An 18,360-nucleotide genomic window follows, 5' to 3' on the forward strand; every position below is an offset into this window, starting at 1 on the left:
TGAGACTAACCGGTGGGAAACGGGGAAATGTTGCAGGAGGATAACTGAAAGATTTAGTGCAGCTTCAACATTCTTTATAAAACAGTTGGTGATGGCAGATGAGGTGTGGTTCAAGGGCTTGAAGGGAGTGGGAACGACTCCATGGAAACTTTCAGGCTCACGAAATGGAAAAGGGGGCTTCTCAAGCAACAGGGTTGTTCAAAAGAATATGGAAGCACGCGTTTTCATGGAATCGGTCAGCTCACGCATCGTGGTCATCCAGAACAGCGGCCGAAGAGCGAACAGCTGGAGAATGCCCATCCCGGGATTCGAGCTTGGCAAAAAAGATAGCTTGGAAAAGAGACAACCCAGGATTCTCGGGTGGGAGCTCCAGGTTCCGGACTGGCCTAGGGAAGCTGGAGTGAAAGAATGGATAGGGGTTTGAGCAGGATGTCCTGATGAGCCAGTCTGACAGAAGTGAGCATGTGGAAAAGGTACAAGGTGACATTTCTTGGAGGTAACACAGTGCTGGCCAGTGGTGTTGCTGAGCCATTTAATAACCAAAGTGGAAGGAAGGTACGTTTCATTGAGACAGAAGAGATGATGAGATCATAGAGTAGTAGAGGAATGAATGGTGAGCTGGGATTTTGAAGTGCTTGCGCATTCACAGCGGGAAGCAAAATAGAAAGGAAGACCGAGCGTGTGCCACACAAAGACAAGCTGGACGGTTAGAGTTGGAGGAAAAGTTAAGAGGTGAGCTTAGCGGCTGCTTGAGGGGTATCTACTCAGGCTGGTGCCGTCCTGGGTGAATTCTTCAGAACACTGAGGCAGGCTCCCGGTCCAGCAGGCAGAGCTGTCATTTGGGGGTGAACTTGCTTTAACTGTCCTCTTAACACCTGGTGAGAAATGGAACTAATCAAATGGACTGAATACTTCTCTCCCCTGCTGAGCCTGTCGTCTTCCTGGCGGTGATTTATATGACCACAACATTGGAAGTGGAGCCAAAAGTTGCTTGGTGAGCACACTCAGGGTGTGTTGGATTGGTTGGGTGATTTTGGAAGCTAATGTCACCTGCTCCAGTGGTCTGATAGGTATCTCCATTTCAATTTAAGGTGAAGGAAGACAGGTGTCTTTTTCATGGGCCAGTTTCAGTATACTCGCTTTAAACAGTGCTAGAGAGAGATGCCCACCTTTTCCTCCTGGAATCACCCATCACTGTTGCCACGTGCACCACCTTGCTCCTGCTACCCTGTTTCTTCAGAAAGAACATACACTGATTGTAATGACCACACAAGTATCCGTTTTCTGAATCATGATTTAGTCCTGCCTTCTTGAGTTACATCCAAGTTACCTGGATTTGATTTGGGCTCTCCTGAGGCAATAGCCTCAGGGTTGATCTTACACAAGTCACTTTAGATTCCTCTGATTTGCTTTTAAAGAGTAAGCTTATCTTTAAGGTGAAGGTTATAGTAGATCTTGTCCCATAAGAAAGACTTGGGTTTCTCATGGTTAAAGAGACGCTGTAATGATAGAATGACTATAAAAATACGGCCTCTGCACCTAGCACCGTGCTAAATGATTTATAAGCATTTCTCTTTTTTTATCCGCTCGTGAGTACATTATCCCCACTTACAGATGAGGAAGCTGAGGCATGCAGAAGTGGAATAACTCTTCCAGGTTCACACTGTTAATAGCAAAGCTAGACTGAGGTTCGTTTGATAATTCCAGAGCCAGGGCTTTCAACTCTGTATTCAATATTGTTCCCAGGATTCAGGCGTTCAGTGTAGCAGAAATAGAACGCTGCTAGGACTAATGATGATGATAAATATAATTTCAGCTCCTACTTCATCCCAGGGACTTTACATACATTTTTATGAATTACTGCATTCCTGTAACATAGGCATTCATTTTTAAATTTTTGTATATGAGATGAGTAAGGTTGACGAGATCAAGTAACTTTTAGAAAGGCTTATGGCAGGTAACTGGATTCTCTGAGTCCAAAACCAAAGCTCAAAGGCATTGACAGATGGGATGTTGGTGGTACCTCTGGAGAGTCACAAGTTGCCCAGTATAGCTCAGGCCAAGTGCATGGCCAAGTGAAAGAGTTGGGGAGGGTAGGGGAGGAATCAGGGACATTAGAGGGGTGAATATTTTTAAAGGAGAATAAGCCTTTAAGTATCCGATGGAAGATTGGAAACTTGGCGTGGTAGAAAAAAATACCCATGAGTGGGAGCAAAAGAGAATAAAAAATTCTGTTTTCTCATAGTCTAAAGGCCTGTGATGAAGGAACAAATATGGAGACAAAAGAATTCTACGATTATTTGGAAGACAGCAACAGATCATTCACAGATTTCTCTTTCCAGATAGGTGGTTTAGATGGCATAATTGTTCTCAGATGTGACAGTAGCTTCAATCTCTAAGACTTAAAAAAAAAAAAAAGTGTTTTCATTTCAAAACCTTGACAGGTGCTCTATTATATCTACAACATATTATAACTGTGGTGGCACTAGTGGCAAAGGGTAAAGTTTTGGTGGCGAAGGATTTTTCTTGTCTTTAACTTTCCGGTGGTTGTCTGCTTGGCAACAACAAAAGTCAGAAGTGATCTCTGTTCGTTTGGCTTTCATTCAGAAACTATTTTCCATCACAATAAATCACCAGTCTCTTTAGCCTAAGGTCCCTGGTGATCAAAGTATTCAATTACAGTAACTGATAAAATCATGAATATCCTGGTAGTTACCTTATGTACATCCTCTTCTCTTCAACAGTGAGCCTTTAAAAAAAAAATCAGATTCATTAGCAAAAGCGAGTCTTTATTCCTTAGTGTATAGATGGTCCATTTGAACAATGGCAAAAAGCAGTGTACTTGGGCGTAAAAGAAAACAAAGTTTCCTCTTTCCTTCCTATTCTTTTTGCCTATTTTTAGTGGCATTTCAAGTATAATTGAATGTGTCTTTTGGGAGTGAAAGCTACATTTGATTAAGCCGATCATACGGAGAATAGCTGGGGTAGGTTTTAGGGGTACAGGAGTAGTTTTGATATAGTCAGGCTTTCACCAACTCATTTTATGGTCCAGTCTACAGAACCATAGATCTTATATTTGCAAAGAGTTAGAAGCAATCTGGGCTTAACGTCCCATGCCGTGGAAAATGTATTCTTCACTGTCTTTCCCAGCCAGTTCAGCTTCTACTGGAGATCTTCTAACCAGTTCACTGGCCTGGAAGTGCTAACTCACCAGGAGGACGGTGACGGTGTGACACTGCCACTCAGTTGCCTTGCTCTGTCACAGAGTAGCTCTGGTTATTGGGAAGTGCCACTTACTGCCATATCTTCAAGCCTTGGAATCAAAACGACCCCAACTCAAATCCCATTTCTGCCACTTCCTGTGACTCGGGGCAGATGCCTACCCCCTCTGGTTTCAGTTTTTTGCATGTGAAACAAGAAGACGGTATCTACCTAGGGAGTGTGTGAGTTGTGTTCTGAGACCTACTTAGAGGATGGTTTAAAAGGATGAATCATAACATCTATGAAGAATCTAACACATAGTAGGCACTTTACATGACCTGTGCCCGGTGGGTCTGCTTCTGATCTTTTGCTAGGCATGTGGTATATGATTCTGTGTTCAGAATCTCAGTGGTCATCTGTCCAGGACAGAGCGAAACAGAGCTATTGCTTTCTACATACAGGGCATTGTATGAGTTCTTTTTAAGGAAGGTAAAATAGGATGTGGACAACTGAACGGGAAACTTCCGGTGGCATACCTGCTTCCCTAACTCGATGGCGGTATACTGGTTTATAAAGAGAAGATGATTAGCTTGCCTGGAGGAGTGAAGAGAGAAGGGAAACACAGACTTATGTCAGAATTGATTAGCATGAATTAAGTCTTCTAACCCAAAACAAGTGGCGGGAAAGTGAAAGCTTTAGTTATGCTATTGTTTGGTCTACATTAAAGCAAGCAGTTGGAGTGATTCCTGTTAGTTTCACTGGTTTTATTTTTCAGCTTTGTTACAAACGGTCTAAATAATTAATTTTTTGAAAGGGATTATCTGCTGCAACTATTTATAATGCCTATTTTAAAGCCACTCATTATGCATTAGTGAAAGTTTTGAAGGCCCAGGAGGGTGAATTAGTCCTTTGCCAGGTGTTTCTAAGAGATTGGCCATGTTGAGAGAAGAGAAACCTGCATGTTCTCCATCACCCGTTCCCATTGCAGAATGTATTTGTGAGAGAAGCCTCCCCAAATGTTCTCTCGTTAGGGCTTTCATTTTGGAAAGCACGTTGTTGATTTTGGAGTAGCCTCTAAAATATCATTGCATTCTTTCTGAAAACCTGTTAATGGGGACGGAGAACTTCCACGAAGTAGGCTAGGCAAATTCTGATGGTAGCATCACTTGTAGTTTCTAGGGAAGACAGTAATGCTATCTCTTCACTTAAAAATAACCTAACCCTAGGAGAAATGACAAATGTCCTGAGGTGGTCTGGCTTATCTATTTGATAGGGGGGCAATAATATCATCATTGCATCAGTTAAATGAGTTGCTTTGGAGAACCTGTAGCATAAATCTAAATGTTTTTATTTTACAGCCCCAAGGGACTTTATCAAAGGTTATATGTGTTTCCCACAAATTGACTGCTATCAGGATTATTTTGAAATGGACACATTTCTGCTTCATTTACATTTAGTGTGTTTTGGGTACCAAGTGTACCTTGGATACTGACAAATTGGCAGCCAGACATGGCTGGGTGGTAGTAATGCATCGAATTGAGTACTCTGTGTTTTAGCCATGCTGGGTCACCGAGAAAGTGTGTGTGTGCGCATGTGTGCACACGCGTGTACATGTGCACACACGCGTGCACACATACACCTGAACTTGAGCATCATGGAAACCCAATGGCATTATTTCCCACTTTTTCAAGTTTTTTCATTCTGTCATTTTGACTCTGTTTGGCCAAATGGCTACCAAGGAAACAATTTTACATCCACGTTTTGCAAATTTTAAGATGTTATTTATTAATCAGCAATTCAATAAATGTGTAACGTAACAATGAATTTAACTACTTTTAGTTTAAAGCAATTCTTTTAAAGGGTAACTTGTCACAATAGATTGCTGCCTTAGGGAGAAAATACTTACCATGTGAATGGTTTTTGAAAAGATTCTATTAGGTTTGGTGCACAAGTAATTGCGGTTTAAAAGGTTAAAAATAATCGCAAAAACCGCAATTATTTGTGCACCAACCTTATAGGAATTTTAATCTGAGTTATGTTCAAATACAAAATGACTGATTTTGGAAATGATTTTTCTATGTAACGTATTTAAATGTTGCATCTTCTCTACCTTGCCTTTTGAATAACTATTAATTGGGTATCTGACACATGTTGTTTATTTTTATAGTTAAAACAGAGCCAATGAGCAGCAGTGAAGTAGTTTCAACAACAGCAGACGGGTCTTTAGACAATTTCTCAGGTTCAGGTAAGGAAGAAATATTAGATTTATTTTTTACATTAATACAAAACATTATTTTCCTAGTTTATGTATCAATACAAATATGTATATGTATGTGTGTACATGCACATGGATGGTATATATGTGTGTATGATATATAATGCAGCTTGTCTCACAGTCACATTCTAATGTTTTTATTAAGTATGAAAAAGTGTTTGCTGAAAATATTGGTATCCTGTAAAGGAGATAAACTCAAAAGGGGCATTGTTCTTTTTCTTTTACTAAATTATCTTTATTATATTAAGGACTCCTTCCCTTTTTCTCTCATTTGTATGATTTTTCCAATCATGCAGACTTAGGGAGCCGAAATTTAGCTTCTAATACCCCCTACACAGACCTCCCAAGTAACTGTCATATCAATTATAGATCTAAATTAAACAGATTTGTAAAGCAGCTTTAAATCCTCAAGTTAGTTTTTAATCTCTTTCATATTAAAAAAGTCTGCCTCCAACACACAAAATATTCGAATGTCACATCTGTGATAATGAAATTACTGATAAAGTGATTGTGATAGTAAATTAACTGTGAGGATGTGATTATAAATTTGTCAAATTACCCAGCTTGGACTGTTTCAATTAAAAGTTATTTCTATCAGATGTAACTCTTAAATGTTTAACCATTTTCATATTGTCCCCTGTGTTTATAAAACCTCTCGATGGGAATGCTATACTTAACAAAAATTTGTGATCGATTTAATCTAGCTCTCAAGATCATTTATTTAATACATACCACAATTAAAAGGAATTATTCATAGATATGTAATGAAATGCAAATGCATAACTTTTATGCTAATGATACCAGATGGAAGCAATAAGGAAATAACAAAGGGTGTTATAGCCATTAGTTCTTTTGTAAAACACGTACAGAATTTGACTTAACGCCAGGCAATGTGCTTTGTGTTATTATGGCTTCAAATACGTATGAGAATGGTCCTGGTTTGGGGATTAATAACGTGAAAAACGAGTAGACCCTCACAATAGTTTGATAATGGCAGAGGGAAACCCAGGGACACCCAAGAAAACCCAGGAAGAACCCAACAAAGATTGGGTTGGGATTGGGGTGGTCAGGGAAGGCTTCCTGGAGGAGGTGCCTGCACTCAGCCTTTAAAAATAAGTGGGAATAAAGCACACGTAGAACTGGGGAAAGGGAGCTGGACAGATGGAGTATTCCATGGAAGGAGACAAAGAACTTGGAGGAACTGTTACTGGTTCACCATTCTCGGTGTATACTGTGTAAGCAGTGAGGGACATGGTGGAGGGGAGGCAGGCGCTAGAGTCTAAAGAGGCATGAATGTCTGGATGGTATTTGTGTTTCACCCAGAGCGCAGTGGGAGGCGTCAGGGGAAGGGGGCTGCACGATCAGAATCACAGACAGAATCATGACTGTGGCGGGATGGAGGGGAGGCTGGTGAATGGAAGTGGAGACACCAGTCAGAGATTTTTTTTTTTTTTTTTTTTTTTACATTAATTTGGGCAAGAAATGCTGCAGAGTTGAAATCAGGTACTGACAATGGGTGTGGGAAGGTGACAGATGAAACATATTTATGAAATAGAATTTATGGTCTTAGTAACCAACCATCATGGAGAACGAGTGGGCACAGAGAGAAGATCAGAGTGAGGGAACGCAAGGCGACCATGACTGAGAAAGAAAGGTGGTGGCTTCAGTTTGGGGCCTGTGGATTGGGAGGCGACATCCACCTGAAGCTGTTGGAGATCAGGAAAGATCTGGAATGGAAATTGTGAAAGTGTACAGAGTAGAACAGGGTTGAAGACAGAACCCGGGGAAAACCACTATATAAGAGACAGGCAAGGGATCAAATGAGAACAAAAGTGGTTGGGGAAGAAGGAAGAGTGTTGAAGTGGACGTGAAAGTGGGGAAGAATTTCAGGGAAGCTCTGTCTATGTGATGGATTTCATAAACAGCTTTTAAAAATATATTTTTGAAACATTAATGACATGAGAAAACGTTAACTGTAGTCAGTGAAAAGCAGATTACAAGGAATAGTGTGTTCATTATGACAGTTTTGTTTCTTTTTTAAAAAGGCATGTGTAGATATATGCGCCTTTGTGTTGTGTGCACAAAAATTAATGACGGCTCTCTCTGGAGAGTGGGATATCATTTTAATTTTTTCTTTTCTCAAAGTTTTTTTTACCATGCATAGATATAACATACTTTTTAAACAGGAATAATTTTCAAGTGCAAGTTAAAAATCACAGACTGCAATGAGATAATTAAGTTTTTTGAAAGTATCTAGAGATAATAGTATTATGTTGCTGTTTTTCCTGATATTGATAACTGTGGTAAAGGAATTCCTTGTTTTGAAGGAATATACACTAAAGTATTAGTAAAGGGACATCATATCTGTGAAATATTTACAGAGAGGGAGAAAGGGAGGTAGGGAGGGAGAATGAGAATAGAGGATACAGCTCATGTCATAAAATGTTAGCATTTGGGAGTTTGGGTGAAGGATACTGCGGGAAGTTTTTCTACTTTTGTGCAAGTGGCAAATTGTGTCAAAAACGAAACATTTAACAATGAAAATATCAGTGGGTTTAGCGTACAGCAGTTTCTGGGGATGGATGGGCTTTCCTTCCCCTGGTATCCACTGGCCCACGTGCCCTGTCTGCATCTCCAACATAGTTCCCAGCATCTATTACGCAGGTGCTCATAACGTTTACTGAACGGGTGGATGATTTCCTGAATATGGTGAGGAGGTGGTGACAGGAAAGAGAAAAATGTCTTTCAAGTACGTAAGTGTTCAAGAAGGAGAGAAGGTAGAGATTAGAAAGAGGGTTGAGGATGGCATTGAGAAGGTCCGGGGTGTTTTGCCGCCAGCGCAAACTTGACAGAGGTAGAGGTTAAAGGTGTAGGCAGAATGAAGGAAGTCTCTAATGGGACAGCAATGGCTTAAATCCAGAGGAGAAGAGGCTCAGCCTAGAAAAGAAAGAACTTTTCCACAGAAACATCAGGGAAGATGGAATGGAAGTCATGCAGATGAGTTTGAAGTGGCAGAGGAGGCAGTAAATTGAGGCAATTCCTACTTTTTCCTCTGAAGTGACTCAACATGAGCGTAGTGATGGGCTTTTGAGCTCGAAGAGAAGCAGAAGATTGAAACCGACGCCGTGAGGAATCGGGAAGCATGAGGCCGCCTGGAAACCTACAGGTGGATTGACAGCTGAGCTGACGGTCCAAACAAATTTTTCTCTGCAAGAGCTCAGCTGTCTGGGTAAAAAGACATTTCTCTGGATCCAGGGTTGAGGATTTTTCAGGTCGGGCATGAGAGAATATGGAGAGAAGAGAACTGAAAGTATCAGTAAAAGAATGGTTTAAAATCCAACTCATGGATCTAGGATAAGTAGAAAGAAAGCAAAGGTAGGGGAGAATCAATTGAGGGAAGGTAAGGATGTTAGGGGTCCTGCATCTCTTGATGAGGCGGGAGAACAAATGAGATGGAAATAAAGGAATGAAAATTCTAGAAACAGATGTTCCTTTCTTAATCTCAAAACCCAGTGAGGCCTCCATCTCATGCTTCTGGAGTTAGTAGTTCTCTGTACTTCCCTTCCTCGGCCCTCATCACTACTTGTAAAACTACTTTTCATCGTCCTTCTTGCTACTAAACTGTAGCCAGATGAGAAGAGAGATTCTGTTTGTCTCGTTCACACTCAGTCCCAGTGGCCACCATAGAATAGAGCAGGTGGTGATGGTCAGTAAACGTTTGTTAAGTAACCAACTGAATTGGTCCGTGCTATTGTGGTTAGAGAGTGTGGAATGAGAAAGAAGGTCCAGGATGTGATCTTGAGCTTGATGGTTGAAGGAAAAGGCCAGCGTTGAGGGCTAGATAGGATGAGAAACCTGTTGGATGCGTAACCCAACATAATGTTGGAACTTGTCAGGGGATACACTCAAATACTGAAGTTTTCGATAAATGGAAGGCAGTGTCCAGGAGGTGGGTCATCGTGGAAAGGGCTGTCACGAATCTCAGAGAAGGAAGGGCTTTGTGGGAAGGTAGGAAAGCAATGGTTTGGAAAAAGCAACAGTAAGGATGGGTGCTCAGGTCTTTGTGGTGTCTGGAATCTGAGAGAATGAGCAGCTTCTACTTGGGAAAGATATGCAGGAGAGCAAGGGCCTTAGAGAAAGGCTTAGATGAAGTGGAGGGAGAGTTTGGTGAAGAGACTGAAGCTGTAGAGGATCTTGTCGTCCATAGATTGGTTCTCTGTGTTGGAGGCAGAGGACAGGATTGGGTGAGCTGGGGGATGGGATCAGGAAGCTGGGCTGGATTCTTTTCATGTGCTTTACTTTTTCTTTCTCTCTTTTCTCCTATTTGCTTTCCTTCCTTCCTTCCTTCCCTCCCTCCCTCCCTCCTTCCCGCCTCTCCTTCCTTCCTTCCTTCCTTCCTTCCTTCCTTCCTTCCTTCCTTCCTTCCTTCCTTTCTTCCTTCCTTCCTTCCTATAATGATGCATAAACCATGGCAGGCTGGAGTGGCTGAGAACAGGACTTAGGGTTTATAAGAGAAAGAAGAGGCTGCAGAAAGCAGTCTCCAAGCATTTAACTCCAAGACGATTTTTGTATCTGTGGTCACCACGCCTGTTTCCTTCTCCATGATGGCTTAAAATTTTACATCCTGACTATCCTGGGTGTGTTAAGGAAAGAGCAAGGATAAAGGAGAAACAGAGGCATTCTGACATTGGTCATAGATTTCTCTACCCCTGTCTTCCAAGGAACCCTAGCATGTCAAAGCATGAAGGAGGCGGGAGGCTCGCTCTTCCAGGTATCCTGGCGTGGCGAGACAGCAGGAGAAGGATTGGGTTTTCCAAGGCATGTGGCTGAATTACAAATTGCAAGAGTATTTATTAGGTTTGTAAAAGCGAGGGAGGCGGTGGTCGTTTGCTATTTAGCAATGAAAAGCAGTATTTTAATGATTTAACACGTTAAAATCAATTGGGGGTTGAAAATAATGTGTTTTCAGGGATCGCAAAATGTCTTTGCCTCCTGCTGCCGCCACTTCCATAAAGGCTAAATGTGTTACTAATTTGTTAAATAAAATGCCCTCTGTGATACTGATCATACAAAGTTGATGTCTGGGGCTTTTTGGAACCTGGAAATAGAAACAGGAATGCTTCTAGAGGAGGAGATACTTGTGTGCCAGATATGTTTTCTTCAAGGTTTTAAAATTGTTCATAAAAAGACGTAACTTTTTGGGTCTGATTCATTCATTTAACAGTTAGGTATTGAATGCCTACTATGTGCCAGGCAGTGTTCTGGGCAGAGAGAATAGCAGTGAAAAAGTAGACTAGGTTCCCTGTCTCATGGGCCTTTCGTTCTTGTGGGAGAAAGGGGCAGTGACAGGTAAGTGATCGTTGTTAATAAATAGTGACCAGTGCTGTGAAGAAAAGGAACGCACATCAAAGGAACGAGTGACGAGTAGGTGGAGGGCTCTTTCAGAGGGAAGGCTTCCATGAGGAGAGGGCATCTAAGTACAGATGTTGGTGCAGTGAGGGAATAAATTTGGGTTAATCTAAATGTAATAGGATCACAGGACTTGGAAGTGAGGGAAGGGGTTGGGGTGGTCCTTGTGACATGATCTAATTTATGTTTTTAAGAGATCAGCGTTGTGTGGAAAATGCGCTATGGGAGAAGAGTGGGCAGGGGATAAGTGGAAGCAGGGAGATTAGCCTTTCCCTGCTTCAGAAGAAAGCCCTGTGTCAGCCCATGCCCTTCTCGGGAGAGCCACCGAGGCAGGATGACATGTGCCAGATTCTGTTGGGGGAAAGGAGTGGAGGAGAGAGGGGAGGGTGGGGGCGTTTGTCCTGACTGCCATGGTGCCATTCCATTCTCTGGTGGCCACAGCGTTGCTGGTCGGAACACAGTGGTAGACACAGGAAGTGAGACGTTGCCAGATTTAGAATATATTTTTGAAGGGAGAGCTGGCTTGACTTGTGATAAAAGGGTGTGAGGGAAAGAGAAGAATCAAAACTTACTTCTAGGCTTTCGACTTAATTGTTCGGCTGAATCATGTGGATGGACATTAATGAGATGGGAGCTGCGGTGGGGGAGGGGGACGTGAGCTGAGAACTTGCTATTTGAGATTTCTATTGGTCTTCTCCGTGGATTCTCAAGCTTGTGACTCTTATTTATCTCGGTTTCGCCTCGCCCTTCCTACTTCCTACAACAAGATTTGGGGAGCTTCTTCAGCTTACGTGTTAGAAGTGAGAGAAAGAATGGAATAGAAATAGGAAATAAACGTGCTAAACAGATTGGTGTCAGTGGTCCATACATTCCCAAGTCTCGGGCATATGTAACTTGGAGGTGACTAATGGTGAGTTAACCATTTTGCTCACCTTGCTAAATGACCTGGGGACATTCTTTTTGCGTTAGGTTATTCTGGTCCCAGGAAATTAAAATTAATCTGAATTCCTAAGTTAGTGTTTAAAAAATTCAAGGTGTTTTAGGCAATTCAGGGGGAAAATGCTTGAGATGTACAATGGAAGAGTTTTTAGGTCGCACAGAGATTGCATGGGTTTGGATTTAGAGAAAGCCCCAAAGATATGTCTTATTATATGGCATTAAATATTCAATAATTTTAGGTACACATAGTTAGGTAAGTAGCCAGAAGACACTAGGGCAGCATTGCAGGCTCTTATTCACATTTATTTCATAAGATACTATTTACTCCAGTTGCCAAAGACCTGAATCAGGTTTATTCTGTATGTATATAAATAAAATAATTTAACCATTCTTCAGGTCACTGTGATTTTTTTAAAAAATCTACTTTGTTTAGGACCTAATTCTCACGTTCTCACTGAACAAATGTTGTTTATTGGTTACTTACCACATGCCGGGCTCTGTCAGGGGCTGAGACGAGGCAGAGTAAGAGGTCCTTGGTCCCGAAAGCTCATGGTTAGCAGAGGAAACGAACATCTTTAGGCTGCACGTGCTGGCTGTGACGCTGCCTTGCCACTGTTTGTAACTTTGGAAGAAAGTCCAGAGAAGGAAGCCATTATCCTAAAGAGAAAAGATGTTTTAGCCCCAATGGAGAAGTAAGTGTTTGTCAAACAGAGGAAAGAAGAGCATTAGAAGGCAGAAGGTCTGGTGTGAGGAACAGCTGAAACAGACATGAAAATGTGGGGGCGTGTATGGGGAGTCCTCACATCCAGGGAGGCCCCCTGACACTGAGCCCAGGGGAGCGTGGAAGCTTGATGCTGTTTGTGTGCTCTGCCAAGGAATTTGGAATTTTTCCTAGGGCCAGTGTGAGCTCAGTCAAGAGATTGCAAGCTGGAGAATGATCATGAAGAAATTTCCATTTAAGTATGAGCACTGTGGTCGCAGTAGTGAGAGGCGGTGGCAAAGGGCGGTGGGTGGAATGCAGGGACGGTAGCTAGTTGGCTGTTGCCTTCGTTCAGGTGAGACCTACTGAGGACCTGGACCGGGAAGGGAGACGGAATGGAGGATGCCGGAAGCTCCACAGGCTATTTCTGCATTTTGGACGGGTGACTTGAGTATCATCAAATAGAAGGGGGAAAGAATGAGATGATTTTGAGGTGTCTAGTTTCTATGTAGGGTGTCAAGAGATAGTATGTTTTGATGAAAAGAGTCAGGCAGCCATGGGTTCAAATACCAGCTCTCCCATTTATTTGCTTGGATGTGTTACTTAATTTCTATCCCCGTATGTAAGTAGAGGCAAAGAATCTGTGTTTAAACATTTTGCTGAACAGATGGTGATGCTGTGCATTGAGTAGAATTAAAAATACAGAAGGAAGGGCAAATTTGGGACAGAGTGGGAATCTGGGCATCTGAGAAAAGAAACCTTTATTACACAGACATAGTGTGACGTACTTTGTCAATTATTTCGTCTAGTCTTCACAACGATCCTACAGGTAGTATTACTGCCATCGTCTTGTAGAAAACATACCAAGGCTTAGAGGGATCAAGGAACTGGACCAATACCATGCAGATGACTTAGAACTTGAATCTGAGCTGAAATTAAATTTTGACTCTAGGACCTGTGCTTCCTTGCAGCCTCCCAAATCTTTCTTCATGCATACACACATACTAGGCATATAATCTGCGCAAAACTTCGCAGAATTTACCATACCCTGTGTGATAACCCTGATATCTTTTTCTAGGCTATTATCCTATTTGTAAAAAACATTGCTGGGTGTAACCTGTTAAGTGGAGTGTGTGATCTTTTTATGGGATCTGACCCACAGTTTGAAAAACACAGGGACAGAGCTGGAAAACAGTAAAAGGGATTTCTCTGGTTCCCGCCATCAGGCACCAGTGGGTTTTTTTCTTGTAGCTTTCATTCTTTAAAACTTATTTTTAACTAAGATTCTGCAGGGAGGATATTGCTTCTCCAGCATCTCTGTAGGAGGAATCTACTTTGCCCTTAGAAAAGGGAAGACAAGAGGTTGTAATCACAGATGACCTGGATAAAGGGTAGTCCCTGGTGGTCAGAGTGTTCTGTCATTAATCCCTCCTTTCTATAAACTGCAGTGTTTTAATCCCCTCGTGGCTATTTGTGTGTCATCTCCCCACGCGTGACAGACAGAACTTGTCTGTGCGTCTGCAGCACCAAACTCAGTACCTGGAACAGAACAGTAACTCATCATGTGCCCAAAGGCAGAGGGACACAGCTGAGGTGACCTGCCATCCCTTTAATAAGGGCTCTGTCTCTGCCAAACTGACTGCCAGATGGTTGGAGTCTGGCAGCTGGAATGAGCAGTGGCAATCTAGATCTGTTGTATTGTCACTGGGTTGGGCCTGTGTGTTTTACCAGGAAAGGGTTGTTCATAGGTTTTGTGATTCTGGCTCGACCCCAGCACTGTTCTCCCAGCCACCAGCTAGCAAATTAAATTTGAGAAGCGTAAATGTACCGATGTGACGTCATGAGCAATGCATGAAACTTTGAGCGCATGGCACCTTTTAAGGGGTTTTAATGGAGAATACAGTTAATAAATAATAGAGCCTCTGGAGACAGGGATTATTAGTGAAGAAGAAAATAAACATATTACATTTTGTAGCAATTGTACCCAAAGAATATACATCGTAGACAGAGGATAGGGAGAATTTGAGGGGGAAAAATAATAAAATTAATATGTGTGTGTATGTGTGTGTGTGTATACACATGTATATGTATATATGTATATATGTGTGTATTGTATATCTGTGTATATATAAATATAAATGTGTATAGACATATATGTACAAAAATAGCTCTTATTTACAGTAAAAGAAGCTGAAAACCACCATTTTAAGGCCTAATGTTAGCAAAAATGGATTTTTGCTTCTTCAGTTCAGCGTGAGCATAAGAGAACATTTGATAGGAGAGTTTATTGTATTTCTGAGCCATACTGAATTAAGTGTATGTGACTTAACACAAACAAAATTCTGCTTGAGTGCTTTCATGATCTCTTAAAAAACAACTTTTTGACAAGAACACTGAAGTTGAGCATGTGTCACTGAAGGCAAAGGAGCACCCACCTCAGCACGAGAAAAAACAGGCATAGCTTGCAACTTGAGAAATTTAAGATAGTTATAGGAATGCATTTTTACTAAAAAAACAAAAACAAAAACAAAAACCACCAAACAAACAAACAAACAAAAAAAGCGTCGCTAAATCGGTGCAGGCAGATGAGGGCCTGTCCTATTTCTATTCACCAGAGAGAAGATTAGACCCTGTTTCTTGGTAATACAGTCTCAGGTGTGTGCGCTCCCGTGGAGCAGAAACAATAGGCCAGGTGACCTTTGGGTCCTGCCCAGCCCTGCAATTCAACTCCACTTTTAGCATCTCTCCAGACAGTAGCAGGACTCTGTGTACTCGGCTAGCATGCCACTGTAAAATCCATCACATCATGCTGACAGGTACTTAAGAAGATTGCGACTATGTTTTCTAAGAGTTCATATTAAATTAGAACCACTTAATCAGTTCCTATAGGTTTCTTAATATAGTTCAACTTCCTGTTAGGTCGACTGTATGAAATTCGCATTTCTGCAGGTCATAAAGATCGAATAGCTGCCATTTCATCTTGTCAGCCTGTAGTTCAAACTGGATCTCTGCTGTATACTTCGTTTTGTGTTTTGCTTTGATTATTTATTGTGCGTTATTTTTTTCTTTTTTTTTTCCAGCAATTGGGAGCAGTAGCTTCAGCCCAAGACCAACTCACCAGTTCTCCCCACCACAGATCTATCCTTCCAAGTAAGATGTATTTTCTCTTAATCAATCAGTAGCTGTTCTGAGTAGTCTTTTGCCTTATTTCAAGTCATGCCTTGTGCCAACTTGTTACACCTTAATTTAAACGCAAGTGCGTTTCATAGCGACTTAAATGTTTTTGTGCAAATTTATTCTGGACCTCATCTAGTAGAGACACTGAAGGCTTTCAGCCCTTGGTATCTTCTATTTGAAAGTTGTACTTTAAGAGACAGTCTTTTTACTGCAATTTGTGATATGCTTGTGAATCAATGACCTTGCATGTTTCCATCTAATGCATGGGCTTTCATTTTCTGTCATTTCTGACAAATAGCAGAGCATACCCACATATTCTCCCTACCCCTTCCTCACAAACTATGGCTGCATATGGGCAAACACAGTTTACCACAGGAATGCAACAAGCGACAGCGTATGCCACATACCCACAGCCGGGACAGCCGTATGGAATTTCCTCATATGGTGAGTGCTACTTTATGGGGCCATGATCTAGTGGGCATACCCCTTACGTGTGAAAGCCTCACAGGAGTGGTACTGACAGATTGTCATCTTGGGCCACGTTAGGAAGCGCTGTCACCTTTTCCGTCCACATTCTTAATGTGATTGTTTCTTAATGAGCATTGTGAGAACTGGTGGCTACTTATCTTGAGGTCAGAGGTGGCAAACAGATTGCGTGGTTCATAGGCTCTCTTGCTCTCAGTTTATTCCATTTATATCTCAGCTCTTAATTTGCCATTTGAGCACTTGGCTCTGGAATCCAAAGTATTTTGGTGCATATTTGCGATAAAACTTCTGTGAATAAAGTCTTTTGGGGTAAAGATGCATTTCCTATTTATCAGATGCCTCGCTATGATTAAGAGAGTACAAGCGGAATCCAACAAACCCTAAACTTGAGGGTTGTGGTATTATCAAATTTCAGCATTATCAACCAGTAGGAAAAGCGATCTACATATCTCGGCTTGGGCTGCACTTTAAAGAGGCAAATCAGGAAACATTTAAAGCTCACCTCCCCGTTTGTTCTTCCCTCCTGGAGATTAGCTTTATCTGGGTATAATTTAACTCAATTGTTACAGGGTCAATACCTGTTAGCTAAAAGTAAGTACAACAAAACCCCAAAGTTTAGTTTTAAAGAGATTTAGACTTTCAAAATACCTTTTCTTCAAATCAATTGTAATTTTGCACAAGTTACAGCTTGTCTGAGTAGAAAAATATGAATTATTGGCATTTTATTAAAAAAAAACATAAAACCTAATGATAAAGAAAAAAATACATGAACATTTGGAGGACAGGACTGATAGAATATAAGAATTATATTTTGTGATCTAATTATGTCTCTGCTTCTGTTGTTTTGTAATATTTTGTAGTCTATTGAAAGAACCAATGTATTTTTTGAAGCATGTCATTAATAATTAAAATACAAATTATTTCATTCCTTTAATTTTCTTCCTTTACCCCAAACCAAATTGGCCATATATAAATTTCTTATAGAATAAATAGAAATCAAAATCTAACTTGTATTATGACTTCACCCTTGATAGTTTTATTTCAAAACTGTCAGAACTGAATGTTCAGACCTAGCTAAGTGTTTTTAAACCCGATTTTAAAAACATCCGTAAAATAGACTTTCTACTATTCTCTTTATTTCCATAACTTTTAGTTAAGGTTTCTCAAAATAATATTAGCAAAATAATAATAGATCGAATTTATATATAATTAACTTTTAAACTAATCTTCTGCTAAAAGAGAGGGTGGAATCTATGATTTGAATGGTGTAGCTTCAATTCTATAGTGTGAGTTAAGGGTTCCCCAATTTATATTCTCAAAATGTATTTGTAGGCTGATGATTTGAAGTTGAAGTGCATTTTGCAGTACAAACAATACTAAAGTGCTGTAGACCTGCCAGTGCTGCTGTGGGAAGGTGCTATCCCTCTTACTGCCTTGGGTGCCACTCTCACAGCTCTTCTCTTGTTCATTTAGTCATGGCAGAGCCCTTTGCCAACTTCTGTGCTGTGGGATAGGGACTCCTCCCATCCGAAACTATTAGCAAATGTCCCTCTTTTCTGCAATAGTTGTTTCAGGAGGGTGAGGTGAGCAGAAGTTCTGAAATTAGAGCTAGGAGATTGAGGACAGGGTTTGTAATGTGACAGGGTAGGTGGTAAGTGTAAGGTTCATTGTAAAGGGCTTTGATCCCGGGGCCTTCCATCCTTATAAATCTTCTGAGAATAATTCTCAAACCTAAGCATTTTCCGTATCATGTATCACCTTCTTTCTACTCTTTTGGGGACTTGAGTACAAGGAGATGCCCCCCCCCACCCCCCGCCCCAGTGCTTCTGACCAGACATTCTATTTGTTCTTGGGTCAGTGGATCAAAAAATATGGCAACCTTCTCCCCACTGCTTTCTCATGAAGGAAGAGCACATAGTTGAGGATTTTTAACTGCTGATTGTCAAGGTCCCAGGGTCCCAGTAGTCTTAAAAGATTTTCTCTAAGATTTTCTCTAAGGATTGCTACCCCTGACTTTTTATTAAGACCACGTAAGAAAAGATAGGCAAATCTTTTCGTAGTAAGAACACTAGATGGGTGGAGAAGAGTTCATACTGTTCTTCACCAGATCTGCTTCGAGTTGGTCAGTGAGAGGAGTTTGCCAGCTTGTGGGTAGAAGCCACGGAGACGGGTG

General features: G+C 41.2%; 1 protein-coding gene across 12 annotated transcripts in view; it reads left to right on the plus strand.

Moving 5' to 3' along the window:
• The window catches only part of EYA1 (EYA transcriptional coactivator and phosphatase 1), a 303,123-nt gene that overhangs the window by 169,079 nt on the left and 115,684 nt on the right, over positions 1-18,360 (plus strand). For 6 of the 12 annotated variants that reach the window (XM_033126637.1, XM_033126635.1, XM_033126646.1 and 3 more), the window contains 3 exons: positions 5,369-5,446; positions 15,605-15,674; positions 16,000-16,145. In XM_033126637.1, the coding sequence (XP_032982528.1) occupies positions 5,369-5,446; positions 15,605-15,674; positions 16,000-16,145 (294 nt within the window). The remainder of the gene's footprint in view (positions 1-5,368; positions 5,447-15,604; positions 15,675-15,999; positions 16,146-18,360) is intronic. The other 6 variants (XM_033126638.1, XM_033126636.1, XM_033126644.1 and 3 more) reach the window with 4 other exon arrangements.

The sequence above is a fragment of the Rhinolophus ferrumequinum genome, chromosome 14 (genome assembly GCF_004115265.2).
Source record: "Rhinolophus ferrumequinum isolate MPI-CBG mRhiFer1 chromosome 14, mRhiFer1_v1.p, whole genome shotgun sequence".
NCBI lineage: Eukaryota > Metazoa > Chordata > Mammalia > Chiroptera > Rhinolophidae > Rhinolophus > Rhinolophus ferrumequinum.